At 49.0% G+C, this 19,708-nt stretch overlaps 1 protein-coding gene across 5 annotated transcripts in view; it reads left to right on the top strand.

Moving 5' to 3' along the window:
• Inpp5a (inositol polyphosphate-5-phosphatase A) overlaps positions 1-19,708 on the top strand; it is a 190,579-nt gene that overhangs the window by 164,059 nt on the left and 6,812 nt on the right. For all 5 annotated transcript variants that reach the window (XM_030242333.1, NM_001127363.1, NM_183144.3 and 2 more), the window contains exons 10-12: positions 5,742-5,837; positions 5,932-6,006; positions 14,232-14,305. In XM_030242333.1, the coding sequence (XP_030098193.1) occupies positions 5,742-5,837; positions 5,932-6,006; positions 14,232-14,305 (245 nt within the window). The remainder of the gene's footprint in view (positions 1-5,741; positions 5,838-5,931; positions 6,007-14,231; positions 14,306-19,708) is intronic.

Below are 19,708 nucleotides of genomic sequence, written 5' to 3' on the forward strand. Positions count from 1 at the left end.
AGAGCACACCACCATACAGAGCACACCACCATACAGAGCACACCACCATACAGAGCACACCACCATACAGAGCACACCACCATACAGAGCACACCACCATACAGAGCACACCACCATACAGAGCACACCACCATACAGAGCACACCACCATACAGAGCACACCACCATACAGAGCACACCACCATACAGAGCACATCACCATACAGAGCACACCACCATACAGAGCACACCACCATACAGAGCACACCACCATACAGAGCACACCACCATACAGAGCACACCACCATACAGAGCACACCACCATACAGAGCACACCACCATACAGAGCACACCACCATACAGAGCACACCACCATACAGAGCACACCACCATACAGAGCACACCACCATACAGAGCACACCACCATACAGAGCACATCACCATACAGAGCACATCACCATATAGAAATTGGTATTCCTGGGCCTGCTGACGCTGGAGGCCTTTCTAACCGGGACACCAAATCCTGTTTTGTCTGTTTTGTCTGGATGCTTCCTACACATTAGTTAGGGCTCCCAGAGCTGGATCCTCAGCATGGGGAGACCTTCAGCAGGATCTAACACAATATGATGTTAACTACTCCTGCCTTGGAGGTGCCCTCAGGCCAGAAACCCAAGTTATCCCTGGAGCTACACATCTTGCAATCCAAGCTGGGCACCCACAAAGTGGAGCTTGGTCCCAACTGCAGATGGAGGTTGAAGTTGAGTGTCTCAGGCCTTAGGGACGGGGCAATGGCAAAAGGCATGCTGCCCATGCGCCATGAGGAGTAGCTTTAACATAAATGCACTCACTGTGTACCTCCTTGGTGAACAAAAGAGGCAAGTTGGAGACACCTTTGAATTTTCTCTGCCTCTGAGGAGTGAGAAGGCCCCTGGGTCCCAGCCGTTGTGTATACCCCTGTTTCTATTCTGGCCTCTCATGAGCAGTGGAGGATACGCCCCACATCCGTGCTCCATCCCATGATTGTACCCATCACCTCTCAGTTCAGTCCTGGTGCAGCTGCTTTCCATGCTAGCTCTCTGCTTCACCCTTCCTTTATCACCCTTCATCCTTCCCATATCAGTGTTCCCTTACCTCAGTCCCATTGTCTCAGTCTACAGACAGGGCTCCCTTGAGACTCTCCCTGATTCCCAAAGGCTCTGTCTTTGCACTCAAACTTCTGCAGAAAGCCGGCCTACCTTGTTCAGGCTAGGGTCCTCCCCCAACCCCTATCTGCTTTTCTCTAACAATCTCTTAATTCTCCAAGAAGCTCATTAGCTACCTGCCTGATACCCGGTCACTTTTAAAGTGCTGGGACCACCCGGCTTTCTGAAAAACCCACAGTGTGGCAAGGAGGCTTATGCCACACGTCCAGGTGAATGATGGACACAGGGCCCATCTCCAGCCCTAGCACCAGAGACCAACAGAGAGCGGTGCTGAAACTTGACCCAGGAGTCTCTGCCTAGCTCAGGGCTATCCACACCTTTTGAAACCCAGCCTGGGGAGCTCACCATTTGCCGTGGCAAGACACAGAGAGGAACCTGTCCAGTGAAGGCAGTTCCAGATGGAGGCTGGACTCTTAGCTGCTGCCAGCATGCGCTAATATGCTTTTGAGAGAGCTCTGTTGGTTTTGGAAGCAGGTGTGTTAGATACTGCAGAGAAGCTGCAATGGGGCTTGATTTGAGTTCTGCAGCTTAGTAGCTAGGGAAGGGCTAGCGGGCAGCCCGGTAGATGCACTCACACTGAGCTTAGAGCTGCCTTATTTAGATTCCATTGCTGATAGAAAGGTTTAAAAATCTCTTTATGTGTTTTCACAATGTCCCTCAAGCACCATTATCAAAATTATCTGGCATATGCAATAGTGTCTGCGTTTGGTGGCTGATTATGGGATGGATCCCCGGGTGGGGCCAAACACAGACACTATTGCATATGCCAGCAAGATTTTGCTGAAAGGACCCTGATATAGCTGCCTCTTATGAGGCTATGCCAGTGCCTGGCAAATACAGAAGTGGATGCTCACAGTCATCTATTAGGTGGAACACAGGGCCCCCAATAGAGGAGCTAGAGAAAGTACCCAAGGAGATGAAGGGGTCTGCAACCCTATAGGTGGAACAACAATATGAACTAACCAGTACCCCCAGAGCTCGTGTCTCTAGCTGCAAATGTAGCTGAAGATGGCCTAGTTGGCCATCATTGGGAAGAGAGGCCCCTTGGTCTTGCAAACTTTATATGCCCCAGTACAGGGGAACACCAGGGCCATGAAGTGGGAGTGGGTGGGTAGGGGAGCAGGGCGGGGTGGGGGGGTATAGGGGACTTTCGGGATAGCATTTGAAATATAAATGAAGAAAATATCTAATTTTTAAAAAGTTTAAAAAATTACCTACCAAAATTGCAAGCATGCTGAAAACCTCCTCAGGTTACAAAAGCAGACTCTAAAGTGTCTAGAGGACATGGGAAGGTTGTCCTGGGCATGAGAAGTCATCTCCTTGTGAGATAGCTGCACCTTCCCTTGCCCTGTAAGGAAAAGGTGTGAGAAGAGCCTTGTTTGGGCTGGAATCTGATTATTCTGAGGTTGGAGGCCTGCTGAGGCTGGCTGTCACTGTCTAGCCCCAGGTATACCTGTGTGTCAAAAAGCGCAGGTAAGGAGCAGTGAGATGGCTCAGTGGGAAAGGGGGCTTGGCCACTATGGCTGATGACCTGAGTTCATCCCAGGGACACAAATGGTAGAAGAAGAGACCTGACTCCCAAAAGCTGGTCTTTGATCTCCACATGTACACAGTGACACACACACCTACTCACGTGTACACACGCACAAGTTGATAAATGTCATTTAAAAAAGATGTTTGTTTGTTTGTTTTTGCAGAGAGAGGCAGGCAGTTCTCAGCATTCAAGCCAGGCCTGGTCTATACTTTAATATCCAGGACAGCCAGAGATCTATGTAATAGAGAGACCTCCATCTCACTAGATAGATAAATAGATAGATAGGTAGGTAGGTAGATAAGTAGATAGATAGATAGATAGATAGATAGATAGATAGATAGATAGATAGATAGATAGAATATAGATGTCAAAGTTTGTTTTTTTTTTTTTAAAAAAGCATGGGTAAATTTTGCTTTTTCTAAACAGACTAACATTACATCTGAAAGACTTGGTCTTCTGTTAAGACCAACAGGCTATTTGTCCTTAATAGAGTTTTGATGTCTGTGAGCAGTGTTGGTGACAGCTGAGTGGAAGGGAATGAACAGATTTAGTCCCTGTGATGAGTTGACCAAGGCCTGCATGCACATGAGGGCATCTGATTACTGGGTAGCTTTGTGCAAATCTAATGAGCTGTAAAAATCGTGTGGTTTGATAGCACAAAAAGCAGCTGTCTGCTGCTGTCATCAGTATCCCGGGCTTGGGGACGCCAGACTAGGCATCATGCTTTGGTACCTGTCTAAGCAAGAAGAAACCAGAAATGGCAGGTGAACATCCTTGGCACATGGGTGATTCGAGCATATTCCAGGAGACAAAACGATCTTTGAGAGTTAAGCCACCTCTTCTTTTGCCATGTGATGCAGCCATTGGTGATAAAAATAGATCTTAGATGGCTTTTTAAAAATAGCATTTGGGGTATTTCTTCTCCTTTCAAAAGAGTAAAATCCCTTCCTTAGGTTGAGCCGGAAAGGCTGGGCCTGGCAGCTTTCTGCATGAGTGGTCACGACTTCCCGGGCTTGAAAGGCCAAGAGAAGGCCGCTTTGCCTGCTCATTCCTGATGGAGCCTTTACAACCTGTGAATGGGGAGGCTTCATGGGAAGGGATGTGGGAGAAAGGGGCGGGGTGGCGGGCCCTTGCACAGCTCTGGGGACCTTCAGATGTTGGTCCTTTGGGAGCTGCCAGCTTGGTGAGATAAAGCAGGGTTTTAACAGTTGAGGGCAGATGCCTTCAAGGAGACACAACTATGAATTTCCTGAACCGTCCTGCAGTGGCCACAATGGCCCTCTGCCTGCCCCCACCCAGAGCCTTTCCCCATTCATAGAAAGCAGCTTAAGCCACTTAAGCGCATTAGCATCAGGATGGGCCAGGACCTCCATGGGGTGCAGGGGGCTGGGTGGCCTTGATGCCCCTGGTTGTTTGGGTACTTGTCCTAATCCTCCACAGTTCCAAGGGAGCCAGACTGATTTGTGACACAGAGTCCAAAAGCCACTTTAGGGGCTTGGCTGGGTTAGCTGATCTGTGCCCTGAATGTCAATGGCCTGGCCTGGAGTGTGTTTTGGGAGTGTCAGGTTTGAACTGAGTTTTGCCACTCGTAGGGCTGGCTCTTTTCACCCCTTATCCCGATCTACCTATAGGATAGGTGCTATGTTGGCACAGCTGCCTAGGAGCACCTAGGGATTTGTGCCCAATGGTGTCTGGTACTTCAGTGGGCCCCAGGCAGGAATGAGGCTGCAGAGTCCTGAGCTTAAGCAGCTCTCTGGGATACTTTCAGTATAGACCCCCAAGGGATCCTGCCCTACGGAGATCAGATACTCCCAGTAAACTGCTCTCTCTTTAACTAAAATCCATTCTCTTTGTTTGTTTGTTTGTTTGTTTGTTTTTAAATAAGTTTCTTTTATATATGGCCTAGTTGTGGGCTGTCAGTTGCCCCAATTAGCTCTTTCTATAATCTCAGCCTAGGTGACAAGGTTCTTGCTTTCTGTTTGACTTGGTTGTTTAAATATATTTTGTATACCTGACCTGTTGGCCTGGAGAGTAGCCACTCCCTTCATCTTCTCCATCAAGGCAGGAGGCAGTTACTCGAGCCTTCATTCGTCCAATAGGTGTTTTGCAGTTGTCTCTAGGAGTCTTGTGCTGCCTTGTCATTTGTGTAAGTGTTTTCATCCTCCTTGTTAGTTTTAGGCCCCTGCGCTCTATGTATTGGGGTGTATGTGAGGATGTGGCTCCTGTGCCTGGTGGGATGGAGGGGCAGCCCAAACTTTGTCCTGCTTTGTGGGGAGTGAGCTTCTTGACCCCTTCCTGCCTGTATCCAACAGACAGGAACTTAATTATCAAGCAGTGCTCTGGCTGGTTGCTTTTGGCCCAGGACCATCAAAGACAGCACAGCCAAGCATGCAACAAGGTTGGTGGTCATCCCATAGCCACCCTTCCTTTGGTGGATCAGGCTGGCTGAGCAACTGCAGACTTTATGTCTTGTCATGTCCTTGTTACCCGCTGCCCTCAGTTCTCCTGACTCCTCTCCAGAGCCTAGGGCTTATCATCAGAGTCTCCTGAGATTCTATTGACATTTTGACTATCCACCCCTGGACCTACAGGCTTAGTGCCCCATGCCATGACACATACTACAGCTTGATAGCCTTAGCCTGACCCACTGAGCAGGGGGAGGCTCAGGGCAACCCACAACAGCAAGGGGCAGCCCTGCTGAAGGATTCAACTTGCTGCCTAGTGTGGGCACTGCTAACCAAGCCTTGCTTTTTGTGCAAGTGTGAGTATACTCCATCTGTGCTGCACCACGAGCTAATGGACGCTCAGCCAGGACCTTGTAGTCTGGTGGGTGGCCTCCTGAGGAAGAGCTCACAAGGACTGCAGGCTAAACTCCTAGATTGGATGTGAATCCTCTGTGTCCGTCTGCCCTGATCTCCTTCCCGTCCCATTGGTGACCCTGGGAAACTTGATTGTGGGCCCTGGGTGATGCCCCCTAGGGACATGGGTGGAGAGACTGGGACTCAGCATCCTTTCCGTTTTTGCAGACACTCTGCACAAAGGCCACAATGCAGACAGTCCGCGCTGCTGATACCAATGAAGTTGTAAAGTTGATATTTCGGGAGTCAGACAATGACCGGAAGGTAAGTGGCCCATGACTAAGGGTGGGCGCCACTAACCACACCTGGCCTGCAGAATGGGGTTGTACAGGGCACTAAGGCATCTCTGACCCTGCAGGTCGTGCTCCAGTTGGAAAAGAAGCTCTTCGACTACTTCAACCAGGATGTCTTCCGGGACAACAACGGCACTGCGGTAAGTTCTGTTTTAAGGCGTATGTGTGATCACCCTGGGTTGACGCCATGAGACAGTCTTTGCCCTGGAGTATCACCAGCACCTCTCCACGTGTTCAGGCCACCCAGCTTAGTTCAGCCTCTAAGTCCAGGCTCTGAGGTGACTTAGTGGGAGTGACTTGTCCGGCTGGGGCTGGGTCAGGCTAAGCGAGGCTGCCGGAATTATTAGGGGTCAACGGGCAGCATAGAGTTCCTGCGACCCATGAGCACTGCAGTCGTCCTGCCTGCTACCATGTAAACGGGGAGCCCCTGGCCTCAGGTATGTAGTAGGGGCTGGGAACCTCATTTTAATTAGAGAGAAGCCACACATATGTGGTGGTGGGAGTGAGAAAGCTCTCATGTCCTTGTTGTAGGGTTGTATATTCCAGGTGTGTGTGTGTGTGTACCTGAGTACATATGCCCATGTTCATGTGCATTGTGTTACCTATGTGTGTGCAATTATGCCTAACTGCATTTGTCTCACTTGTATGTGAATGCATTCATCATACATATACAATTGTGCTATATATGATCACATGAATGAAAATTAAAATGTCCGTCGAGAATGTGCCACTCAAACCATCAAGACTAGTCCTGCTGGGAAGGCATCTCTAGGCTTGGGCCTCTGCACTGATGTAAGCCATATGCAGACTGCCACTGAGCATGGCTATTACTTAATAATTAACTAATTGGGGCATGTGATCAGGTACATGCATGGTGTGCATGTGCAGTGAACAGGCGCATGCTTGGTGTGCCGGTGAGCAGGCGCATGCCATGGTGTTCACGTGAAACCCGAGAATGACTTTCAGGGGTGAGTTAAGCTTTCTACTAGGATTGAACTCCGGCTGTCAGGCTTGGATAGCACGTGGTTTTACTCGCTGAGTCACCTAGCTGGCCTGTCTTTATTTAATGTGGTATAATTTTGTCCTATTTCCAGATAACTGTTATGTGTATATCTCTATGTTCTGGTAAAATGTAGAGCTGCGCTGGGGTGTGGGAGCTATATTTGTGTGGTGATCTCTGTGGTATAAACTCTACCTTTGTGGACAATCCTAAACTTAAACTAGACCATGACCACTGTATCTAACAGTCAGCTCCCAAGACTTCTAAAGTTGTCCATAACCAGCTGTGGCCCTCCACAGGGGGAAGCAGGTAGGAGATGAGCCACCTTGTCCTGAGGACGTTTCCCTCAGTGGTGGTCCAAGAGTACGAGCCTGTGCAGGTGCTGGGTCCAGATCCAGGTACTTCAGGTCAGGTACTGTTGCACATCAAATGCAGATGAAGGAATGCAGGCCACTCGCATCCCTCAGACACTTCAAAACCATCTAATGGTATGTCTGCCTCCTACATCTGGCAGACACAGATAACAAGAACTTTAGGAATATTGGGAGCTGGCTGTTATACAGTGGCCCAGTGTAATTTAGGGTTGTTCACAAAGGTAGAGTGTATACCACAAAGCTTATCATGGCACAAGTTAAGCTCCCACCCACGGCCTAGCTCCACAGAACATAGTGATTGGCATGTCCCACCCTCCGTGTCGTTACCTCTCTTAAGAAGTTACACTTGTTTCTTGCTACCCATCCAGCCCAGGGTCCAGCCACTTCTGTGAGCCTGAATCCACCCTCACTGCTGTGGCAGGCCTGACCCACCTGCCTTGGGGCTGATTATTAACCTCATGCCTGCAGCATGTCCTGTTAACCTGGCAGGCATCTCTAGTTCTACTGGTGCTTGTCTATGGGAGGGCTTCATACCATTTCTCCCCACTGTGCCCTGCTGCTGTCTCTGATGGATTCCTTACCCTTGTCTGCTTCGGTGCCCTCTGGTCCCTTTCTGCATGCTCAGACACTCCAAGACTATGGCTACTGGTAGTTCTCAAGGGCCTTTCCTAGGGCAATGCTCGTGCTATGCTGCCAGACATCTGCAGGAACGGGCTACTTCCAGCTCACTACAAAAGAGTGGAGCAACTTGAGCCTTAATCCACGAACTTAGGAGACAGAGTAGAACTTGATGAGTTCAAGGCCAAACTGTGTAGCGATGTCTCAGGAAAGAAAAAGAAAGCAGTAGAGCAAGAACCCATGTAAGCCTGAGCACTTAGGGGATGCACACTGGCCCCGATGCATGGGGTCCAAACCTAGGGAAGGCTGGGGAAGGTACCTTGGTGCCTCCATCAGAGCTGGCTCTTCACAGCCAGTGGAATAAGGTCACTTGGGTCCTTGTGCAAGGCAAAAAGCAAGTGGGGTTTCCTTAAGTGAAGGATGCAAGGGCCAAAAGGAGACAGAAGATTTTAGAAGAAGCAGAGAGACAGACAAGGAGACTCCAGCAGTTAAGGAGAAGATATAATTTGACCTTGGGCAGCACTGGGAGGGGGAATTGGAGAGTGTGTCCTAGAAACATCCAGGAGTATGCCACTGGGGTCTAAGGGCTCCAAATGGCTGTCTTAGCATCTAGACAGAGAAGGTGCTATGCCATTGGAGTGACCAGCCTTGTTCTCTGAAAGATAATCTGCATTCAGCACACACCATTCTGGCCTTTCCTTAAGGTGAAATTTAAGTGGTTATTCCTGTAGTTCCGTTACTGCAGAGCTGTAGACAAGAGGAGAGAATTCAAGGGCATCCTCAGCTGCACAGACTTTGAAGCCAGCCTGGGTTACGTGAGATTGTACCTTAAAGAAACAAACAAAAAGGGATGGGGGGTTGAGAACATGGGGGTGGCTAGGTTGTTCAGTGGATAAAGTGTTTACCATGCAAACAAGGAACTGAATTCGGATCCCCAGTATCCTTGGGTTTGTTTGTTTGTTTGTTTGTTTGAGGCAGGTGTGGCAGTGTGAATCTATTATCTCAGCATTGAGAATGTAGAAAGGGGAGGATCTTTGGGACTTGGCTGGACAGCAAGTCTAGCTGGATCAATGAATTCCAGATTCAAGTCCTGTTTCAAAATCAGATGGAGGAAGAAGACACTTCATATTGAGCTATGGCCTCCATGTATATGTACACAGCTGAGTCCAAGCAGCCAGCACACACATATATGAACATGTATACACAGTATCTTTTAAAGAAGAGGAAAAGAATAAGGAGGAGGAAGAATTGTACTAGGCGTGTACAGCTGTGCAGACACGGTACAAGTCGATCATCATGGACTTGAGAAGCTGGGGCAAGAAGATTGTAAGTTTGAGGTCACTGGGGGCTACTTAGTAAGAAAAGAAAGGACCTCTTTCTTAAAGTCTGAACATCCAGGAAACGTTTTAAATCTGACTGTGAGTAATATAAAAGAATGCAGCTTTGAAGTGGGAGACAGTTCCACATGGTGATTTCTTGGGACTCGTGCCCTTCTGCAATGTCCAGAATCTTATCCAGAAGTCAACAGGTTTGCCAGGTGCCTGGAGCTCCAGGGACCCATGCTTGCACAAGCTGCCACTTAGAACCTGAGACACATTTTCAGCAATGCCCTGGTCATGCTGCTGAGGCCTGGCCTCTGCCCAGGTCACACATATTCAGAGGAATCAGCCGCCATCACTCAAGCCAGAATCCGGGCATCGAGTCCCCTCAGCCTAATGAGCATTGGAGATAATCTCATCCTCGTGGCCTGGTTGAACACGCTGTGCCACAAGCACTACAAACAAACTACCGTCTGCAGGATGGATGTGCCCGCGCCGGACTCAGCCCCCAAAATCCATCGCATCCTTCATCAGCCACCGGTCTTGTACTTGTCTGACAGAAATTTAATTCAAGCTGGCTCCTGAAAATAATTATTGTATTTTAAGAGTAGTAATCATTGGCCGGGACATGATTGAATGTGTCCATGCGTATTGACTTTTTCTATGATTTATAGCTTTGTTTAGTCGATATTCCCATCGAAATTGTATAATTAATTATAAGTGTGGCTGTCAGGGCTGCAGGATGGAGTGCCCTGGTGAGGATTTGGAGAGATTAAATTTTCCTTGGCTGTCCCAGGGCAGGGCTTGGGAATTTTCTAGGTGCTTGGCCTGTTGGATAGAGATGTTTTCTGTGTGTTTAGCAACCGCCTGGGCTCCGGGTGCATTGATTTTCCAAGCCCTTTTTTCTTTATCAGCTCGGTGTCCACGCAGCAACAGTGGAATTTGTGCAGCTGGGACGGCTCCTGACAGATGCATGAGGCTAGCGGCTGCTTTATCATTGTCCACACACATCGCTGCTGCTTTTCACTTTGTAATCAAGAAGAGCGTTTAAGATACATGTGAAATTGGTTATCATGTTTGTGAAAAATCTCAAAGAGATACAAATTATCAATTCACCAGCAGTGCGGGGCAATTTCCAATCAGAAACCCCTCACATTTGATGGTCTGGGTGGGTGGTGGCAGCAGCTTTAAATCCCCATCATCCTGTTGATGTGGCAGGCCTGGAGCAGCAGGCATTCCACAAGCAGTCACACAGGATCAGGGTTTCAGCAGCCTGTCAGAGCCAGCTGGTTGAGCAGGGGCCAGTGGGTCCTGTGTGTACCCATCCTCAGCACAACAGAAGTGCAGTGAACGTGTGCTCAGAGAGCCTGCACAGCTGAGTTCCAGAGCATGTCTATTGATAGGCAGCACCAGCTAGCAGGAGGATGGAGAGGCAGGCTCCATATGCGTCTCCTCCAGCAAGAGGCTGGGCGTGAGTTAGGTATGTGGAAGTAGTGGGTGACATGGACTAGGGCTCTAAATAATGACCAAAGACTTGGGAGTTCTTCACCTGCCACTCCTGAGCTTCCTTACCAGCTAAGCAGTTTAAAATCTGAAATTAATTCCAAAGTCATTATTTTTTCTTTAAATATTATAAAATGAAGGAAGGGTATTTTTTAGAACAGAGGCCATGATGTGACAGTGCCCTTAGTACATTGGTGGTCTAATACCCCAAACAGGAAAGACCAAATCTCTACCAGCTGCTGACATCCCCCCAGCACGCACGCACACACACACACACACACACACACACACACACACACACACACACACACACCTCCACCTCCAGCCCAGGCTTTCTTCACACTGGTCTTCTTACAAACTTGTATAAGGTTCTATCTATTGGAGCATGTGCCTGCGTGTGCAATGGGCTGATACTTAGATCTGCCATTATTAGCTTGAACATTTCTGGCAAGACCTTGCAGCAGCAGCTTCCCCTACATGGAGGGAGATATATGATACCTACAGTGGTAACTTGCCATCCAGAAATAGATGCTGACCCTGAAGAGGCCCCTAGGGAATCCTGGCACTGCTCTGCAGTGTCTTGAGAGGGTTTAAAACTGGAGACACCCACTCATGTGCCCACACATGTGCAGGTCAGAGACTCAGCATCCTCATACACACATGGACATACATGTGAATGGCAAGCATCACATCTCTTCACACTTCGGGAAATGTCCAGAACTGGTCATGACCAGGTCAGCATGTAGTGGTGGTTTGATGCAAAGGCAGAAGCAAAGAAGAGCACATACAGGAAGTTTTCCATGTACTCCCTCAGCCAAGCCCACAGCTTTGAAGCAAAGTGTGTGTGTGGTGTGTGTGTGTGTGTGTGTGTATGCATCTGTATGTATGCATGAGTATATGTATTTATGTGCATGTATATATAAAGTGCTATATATGTATACTCACACATATTGTGGGTGTGTGTATGTGTATGTGCATGCACAAAATGCTTGTCAAAAAGCTTTAATGTGGATGGCATGACTTGGATACCAGGGCCATGGCAGAGCTGGAGAACTGGAAAGCTGTACTGTATGACCAGTGGGTGGGCATGGACCTTTGGCTGGCCCTGTTCATCTGGGATCCTCATGCCCAGGGGGCTTCTGGCCTGTGGTGCAGGGGTGCAGAGAATGAGTCTACGAGACAGAGGAAGGTATGACCTAAAGATCCAAATGCTTCAGCTGCCCTTTCTATGCTCACAAAATCCTGTGGACCTTAGTAGCCAAAGGTGGTATCTGCCTTCATCTGAGCAACACTTAACCTGGCACAAAACCAGCACTTCATTCTCCAAGGCTAAGTAAATCATGTTGGCTCAAATTCCATCTCTGCAGGGTCCCTGTCTATATGTGTTTCCAGAATTTGTACCCCTGCTGCTTCTAGAAGACTGGCCAGAGCCAGGGTAGAAGGCATAGCAGGCCTTGAACCCATAAAGGCAAGAAGACTCTACTCTGATGGCTTCTGTAGCCCAGACAGGTGTCATGTCAGGACTGTGGGCCTCAGGCCACCAGGTAGCCACCGGGCAATGGATGCCCAACCCACAGCTTTCTTGTGAGGATTCAAGAATTTGTCTGCCATTTTCTGTGACTGGGTTAGAATATCCTGGAAGGTAGATGACATTCATTCTCTCAAGCATTGAACCATCAAAGATAAGCTCACAACTCCAGTCTGCAGAGCATGGAGAAAAAAACCACTCGACTTTTGATCAAGAGTCTGAAAACAATAGCCAGAGGCACAGAAGACCCATGAAAAAGCCTGATAGTTGAGGACATACAGAGCCTCTAAAATTATAGTTGCTGAAATTAACGTATGCATGCCAAGGCTGAGTGAAGATGAAGTTTGCAAACTGGGGAATAGGAGGAGGCCTGACCCAGAAGCAGCACTGAAACTTAAGAGATGTAGCAGGCGATATGGGGCAGGGTGGGTGGACAGAGGGCCACGTCCCACTGGCTACCACCTGCCTGTGTTTACACCTGTCTACAGATCAGGAAGCAGTGAATCCTGAGCAGGAATAATTGAAAATTCAGACACCGAGTAAAACAGCATTGTTTCAAATAGGAAGAGGCAATCCTACACTAGCCTGAAGAAGTTGGCACATAACTCACGGGAGGCAGTAGGCCTCCAGAACCTCAGCAGGCAGAAGCAATTGGTCATTTTTGAAGAGAAGAGGTGCAGTTCCCCCTCAAGAGGACATTCAGAAGATCCCACAAGGTTGCATGTCCTCCTTACAAGTCCACGGTAAACATGGAGAAAAGATATTTAGGAGAGTGGGATGCTCTGCTCCGCCCACGCTTTCCTAAAACTGCAGTTAGCAGTTGCCTCTGGGCTTTGGCCCAGTGCACCTGTTTCTTGTGGTACTTTCTAACTTTGAGCTGCCTCAGGCTTCTACCTAGACCCGTGGGGGACACTGGCTCCTGACTCACACAGATGACAGCTCTAAACAAACACGTATCTTCCTCTTTTGTTCATCAAAGTAGTGCCAGACAGAAAGAAGCCAGTGTTGGAGCCACGCCAGCCAGGGTCTGAGGACCTCTGGCTTGAGTCTGTGAATATCCAGTATGCTGCTGCATGGCTCTGAGGTTATGACATTAAACAAGGGGACTGTCTGGAGTGATGGCTTACCCCTTTCTCCTCTCCCATAAACAGCGTCACCTCAGGGGGGATTTCAGCTGTCTTTGACTTGGTCCTTAACCAGTTCAAAGTCACTCTAGTTGATAGGAGTGGCGCCCAGCCTGGTGCTGATCTGATGAAGGCAGCTCTGAGAAGGCACACAGGCAGGAGACCCACACCAGTAGGCAGGAAGCAGGCTGGCACACAAGTAATTACAGTATACACATGCCGGTAATTGCACATTCAAGAATGATGGATGAGGAGGAAGGAAGAGATGAAGACACGGTGTGGTTTTAAGGGGAGCCCCAGTGCGATGCCACGGCTGCGCACAGCTGTGGGGTAGGACATGATTAATGGGTAGTATCCCACAGGGTGTTCATGGTGACTGGACAGTCATGGCTGGTGGGACCTCTCCTTCCAGCAGGCACAGTACTCTGATGGAAGCCTCCTGAGGGAGCCCGGCGTCTGCCACCTCCTGTGTTTGAGGAAGTGAATGTCACTCGAAGCAGTGTGCAGACTCGGCTGCAGTTTGTAGTGTGCTGAGTTGCTCTTGCTCGCTCTGAGGACCACTTTCAGCACTGGACATTTTCCCTCTCCATGGAAAGGACTGCCGGGCCCCACTCAGGGGATGTGTGCTTCTCGGGGAGTCTTCCCGTGACTCCTGTGAGCAGGGCCAGGCAGCTAAGCAACGTCCTTGCACTTCTCACAGCAGAGGCGGCTGGGTGGTAAAGACAGGCTGGTGACCTGAGTCTTGGTGGCAATGGATCCTGGTCTCTGAGTAGGGTTAGATCACACTGGATGTTTGTCATACTGTTTTTTAGGAATTTGCACACAACCCAGGTACACCCAGACCCCATCTTCTAGTGAGGAAAACAAGTGATTCTGTTCTCTTCTTTCTTTTTCTTTAGCTCTTGGAATTTGACAAGGAGTTGTCTGTCTTTAAGGACAGACTGTATGAACTGGACATCTCATTCCCCCCCAGGTAAGGGGCCCTGTACCTGCTGAAGCAGGCAGCCTTCTCAGCGACCTCCTCAGGTGTGCCTGTGTGTCAGTGCTGGTGTGTGCATCCGCATGCATGTGTGTACATGTGTATCTAAGAACATGAGTATGTGCACACATGTATGCGCCCTGTGTACATAAGCACCTGTGTATGTCACCATGGCATGTTTGCATGCCTGTGTGCATATGTGTACTTGTATTCTGTGCATCTGTCTCCATGTGTGCACCCATGTGTATGAATTATTTTCTCCCCGTACCATTTCCATGGCCTGAAGAAAGGAATTAGCTATGAGTAATAAATGATTCTATGTTTTAAAGACCTCTTTCCAATGTGAAAACAAAACAAACCAGTCTTCAGAGTCCCCGTCACGTGGCTTCCCGGGAGAGCTCTGAAGCGTTGCCCTTTGGTGCTCCAGGAACCTTGATATCCGCAACAACAGCCCTGGTTCCCTTCAGACTTCCAGGCCTTGGTGTCCTGGGGTGGAAGGGAAGGCCAAAGGCCTAACAGAAAGCAATGTGTGGTGTGTAGTGGACCAAACTTCCAGATTTACCCACCATCCTCTGCAGCTATGCTTTGCCTCTTGGCCTTTGCATCCTCCTCCTAGCAGTGTACAGAAGGAGGCTCCTAAGGATACGGGATTGTTGCAGGCATAAGCTTCAGTGGCTGTGGATGCTCCTCTCTCCAGCCCTGTGGCTATGTCAGATCCCAAGTCTTATGACCTAAAGTGCTGAGGGGACTTTGCAACCAACTGAGCTATTCTGTTGACTTGGTCATGCTGCCGGTGCCCGTTTCACACCTGTCTGGTAGGAAATACCAGGGATTTTATCCTCTCTGCTAGTGCCACCCCATCTCTGTGCCAACTGTATGTGATCAAGCATGGCAGTGGAAGACCCACTCCTGCACAGACCTAGGCTTCCTTTTCAGCTGCCAACCCATAGCCCCCTGACCTAGGAGACTAAGGTGAGGGAGCTGGATAGAGTTTCAGGGATGGAGAAACAGGAGCCGCAGGACCTAGTAACTCCCAGACATCTGTTTGGTGCCCAGGCCAAGCTACTGGACACTTGCATACTGGCTCCAAACAGCAGGACTCAAGGAGGTTACCTCATGAGACTCTGACTGGAGTACATGGCCCTGCAGCACAGCCCAGTGCTAACCAGCAGAACCTCTACCACAGTGACGAGCAACCAAATTGACCTTTTTAAGTACATCCTGTCAAATATTGAGGGACCTATTCTGACCCTCATGTGTCTCTTAGGCACTCGGAATAGCCCCAGTGAATCATGGGTATTGGTAGAAATGGGACCCATATGACCAAGAGCTAAGAGGCTCAGGGCCCACAGTGGGATGAGGACATGCCTGCCCCCTCAAGACTTGTGGGCTGAAGTTAGCATTTGTCCTGAGATTTTTTTCTCTCAATGTTACAGTGTTGAAAGTCATTTGCACACCATAGGTATAGAGCAGGACTCACTCAACTAGGCTGAAAATCCAGAGTAGTCTAAACCTTAGCAATGAAGAGAGAGCCCCTGTCCCACATGGCAACCAAGGGACCTGCTTTCTCCACCTGTCAGGAACAGGTGTCACCTCACCAATCTGAAGCCTCTTCACACACTGGCATGTTTTAGTCAGTTGAACATTGTGATATCAAGAAGCCCTGCATGATGACCCCAGCATCTGGGGTTTAGTATAAACCTTCAGGGAGGGTGATCTTGAAGGCCTCTGAAGGTCCGTTCCCTCCAGCCTGCTTGTCAGGATGAGTTCCCGAGTAAGGAGCAGAGGCAGCAGTGGATTTTAAAGGCAGAATCTTTCGCACAAACAGGAAGCAGTGTGTGAACCAGCCATGCATTCAGAGATGTCTAGGGAGGGGTGTGTTGTAGCACAGTGCCCAGGAGTAGCCCCTGGGGGAGGTTGGTTATGTGACTCACCATAGGAGATGTTCTAAGGAAAGTGGCCTTTAAAGAAGGTAGCATCCTGGATGTCAGGGTAGAACTGGCAAATAATCTGAGCCCTCAGAAGCAGAGCTTCTTTAATGAGGGAGTCGCATTCAAAACTGAGAAGAGAATTCACGTGCCATTCTGACCGAGAAGGTGACAATAGCCCCAACTAATAGCCATCCAGTGGAAGACCAAATGGAGTGGGAGCCATCTGCCACCATCCTAGTGTGCACACTGCGCACACGGGAGGCATCTCTAGGCATGTACATCTTATGGATACTCCCCTTTATCTAGAAACAGCATTCAGGTTCCCAAGATGGGGGGAAAAGGGGTCGTCCAAACCGAACCGCTACATCCAGTGTATGGTCAGGTCCACTTTCTGAGATGTCTTTGGCCTCTTCTCCAGTTATAGCATCTGTGTCATGGGCTTCAACAAAAGGCTCTTGACGCCTGCCTCACAACTCAGGATGCACACTAGTGCCCTCCACTACCACCTCCTGAGACACCGGTGACATCCCTCACTGCCCAGGGAGCACTGATGCTCCTCCATTCGGCTCCACTGTGTTTTCAAACTGGCAAGCTGAGAGTGGTGGCACATGACTGTAATCCCAGCTACGTAGGACGATCAGGAAGTGGAGGCCATCCTGGAGTATACATAGAGACCCCGTCTCAAAGCACCTAAAACCACCAAACAATTCATAGTCCCTGTCGTGTTGTCATGTGTGTTTAGAGAGCCATTCCAGTACAGAAGGAATAAGCAAGAGTGTAAGCTGGAAGGAGCTGGGGGTTGAAGTGGCGGTGTGTGACCTCGTAAGTACTGGAGACACTCTTAGACTATAATAGATAGATAGTCTTGGGCTGGTATGATGGTGCACACCATTAATCCCAGTAGTTAAGAAGCAGAGGAATGAGTTTGTGGCCAACTGGGTCTACACAGGGAGCTCCAGGCAGCCAATGCTACACAGTGACATAGTGAGACCCTATCTCAAAATGAAAGAGAGAGAGAGAGAGAGAGAGAGAGAGAGAGAGAGAGAGAGAGAGGAGGAGGAGGAAGAAGAAGAAGAAGAAGAAGGAGAAGGAGAAGGAGAAGGAGAAGGAGAAGGAGAAGGAGAGAGAGAAGAGAAGTTAGCTTTAGGCATGTTGTATGCACAAAAATAGGTAGATGTGTGTGTGTGTGTGTGTGTGTGTGTGTGTGTGTGTGTGTGTGTGTGTGCAGGCCAAACTCAGGCTACCAGTCTTGGTGGCAAGTACATTTACATGCTGATCTCCCTGGTCCCTATTCCTTTGTTTAAAATAATAATAATAATAATAATAATAATAATAATAATAAACTTATTACATGTTAACTAAGTAGCATTGTAATGAAAAATTATTTTCTAAATAAAACTAATATAAAAGAGAACAGCAACCTCCCACATTTAAAATTTTACTTAGAAGTTTGACTAGACAAGTGACAGGTGCATAGAGAGAAGCGCCCCCGCGCCCCCACTATGGGAACTTTGCTTTTCTCTCTGCTGAATTGTAGCTCCTCACCACAGTGCTGTATTGAGAATGTACTCTGGACTCTGAGTGGACTCTATAGTGTGTGGTGGCAGCCTGCTTTAGATGCTGGTTTAGACATTACTCCAGAGCACGTGGTACTGCCATCAGAACGCACTGACCTCAGCAGACATGTCCTCACAGGGGAGGGCTGTCCAGCCCATTGGGCATGTGAATTTTGTGCTTGGCCACAAACATCATCACAACCAATCCCAGAAAGACACCTCTTTTTGAGAAGACTCTGTCAGCCTACTTCAGGAGTGGCACTGCCCAAACACGGGCAGCTGCACAGTAGGACTGCTGGGCAGCAGTGGCCTGAGATGCCCCCTGCCTGGCCTGGGGCACAAAGTGCCTGGGTGCTTGTATCTCACACCTTTTCCCCCCCAGAAACCATGTTTCCCAGGCCTGGGGTTTAGGAAAGTAAGTGTTTACTGTGCACAGGTGTCCCCCTTGCTGTGAGTCTGCCACCAAGGATGATGACACACAGCAGTGCCTGGTTCTTCTCCAAGCACCTCTGCTTTTCCCATAGAAATCTTGGCCTCATCGGTGCATAATCAGCACCCTGTAAACCATTGTCCTCTTGGTGCCGTTACGAGCAGTTTTACCTCCTGGATCCTGGGAGGGTTGAAGATTCCCTCCACTAAGTAACCCCAAAGCAGCAGTAACCAAAATTCTATTCAGTTGTGGAGTGGACATTCGCAGTACCAAAGCACTGAGAACATATCCGCAGTCAAAGTTTGTATAAGCAAGCCAACATAAAGTGGACTCTCCGAGGAGATCCTGTGTGCACACCTCTACCAGCCAGACCTGCTGATGTACCAGCTTGCTGTTTTCCACCTTCAGTGGGATCTTCTGATGAATTTCTGTCCCGTGTACACTTTGCCCAAATCAAAGCTAACTAACTTAGAAAGGGCAGTTCAAGTGCTATACAGATCAGAAGATTTTTGGGGTACTCACTCAGAAAACACTGGATGGGAAGAGCACCACTCTCAGTGAACAAATAGCATAAGGTCAATGTTTTTAAAGAACACATATGATCATAACATGGCTTTTTCACCTCCAGTAAGTTCAACATTGCAAGTAGCATTGGCCACATTTGCCAAAAGTCCAGAAACAGGACTCATATTTATGACTTGGAGCAAGGAAGCCAGGGGCTGGTCGATCACTGGGTCCTGGTTGTACAGAGTCCATGCAGTGTGGGGACAGTAAGTGACCCAGTAGACAGAGAGTCCATGCCTGCAAGCTGTGGTCCTCTACAACCATCATGAGCAGGCTGCCCCTAAAGCCATAGCAAAGGGAGCCGGGGCAGGCGCCAGCTTCAGACCTCCAGCCACCAGGACATTCCTGGGCACCTCAGCTGCTAGGGTCTTCGACTTAAGCATCTCAGGATTGCCATGATCCGAGATGCCCCATTCTTTTTCTTTGGCTGTGGTCTCACCTACCCTTCCTTTTCAGACATTTAATAGCAGCTGGTATCTTTGAAACCCAGAATCTGTTCATTGTGTCTCCAGTCCTCTGTACATGTAGCTGTGTCCTCAGTGAGACTCCTTTTGTGATACACGTGGGCCAGAGCTAAGTTGTCCTTGATGCTAATGCCTTGGCTGCGCTGTGTATCCAACTTTAAAGGCAGTGCAGGGACTGAGAACAGGTGACCTTCTGCTAGGTGGAAGCAGAGAGGCCCCCTGCCTGGCATAGGGGGGTTCAGCCCTCTGCTCTCCCTTTTCTGAGGACCGCCTCAGTGCTACCTAAAGACTTTCTTTAGCTTGTTTTCATGGTCCAAGAAGGGCCAAGAATTGAAGCAAAGGCATGAATCACACTGGCTTCCTCTGCCTATCACCCTAGGCCTGCACCCTAGGACTCTCAAACACAACAGGCTTTGTGCTTCCCACAGTGTGGTCATGGGGGCCATGGCAAC

The sequence above is a fragment of the Mus musculus genome, chromosome 7, assembly GCF_000001635.26.
Source record: "Mus musculus strain C57BL/6J chromosome 7, GRCm38.p6 C57BL/6J".
Classification (NCBI taxonomy): Eukaryota; Metazoa; Chordata; class Mammalia; order Rodentia; family Muridae; genus Mus; species Mus musculus.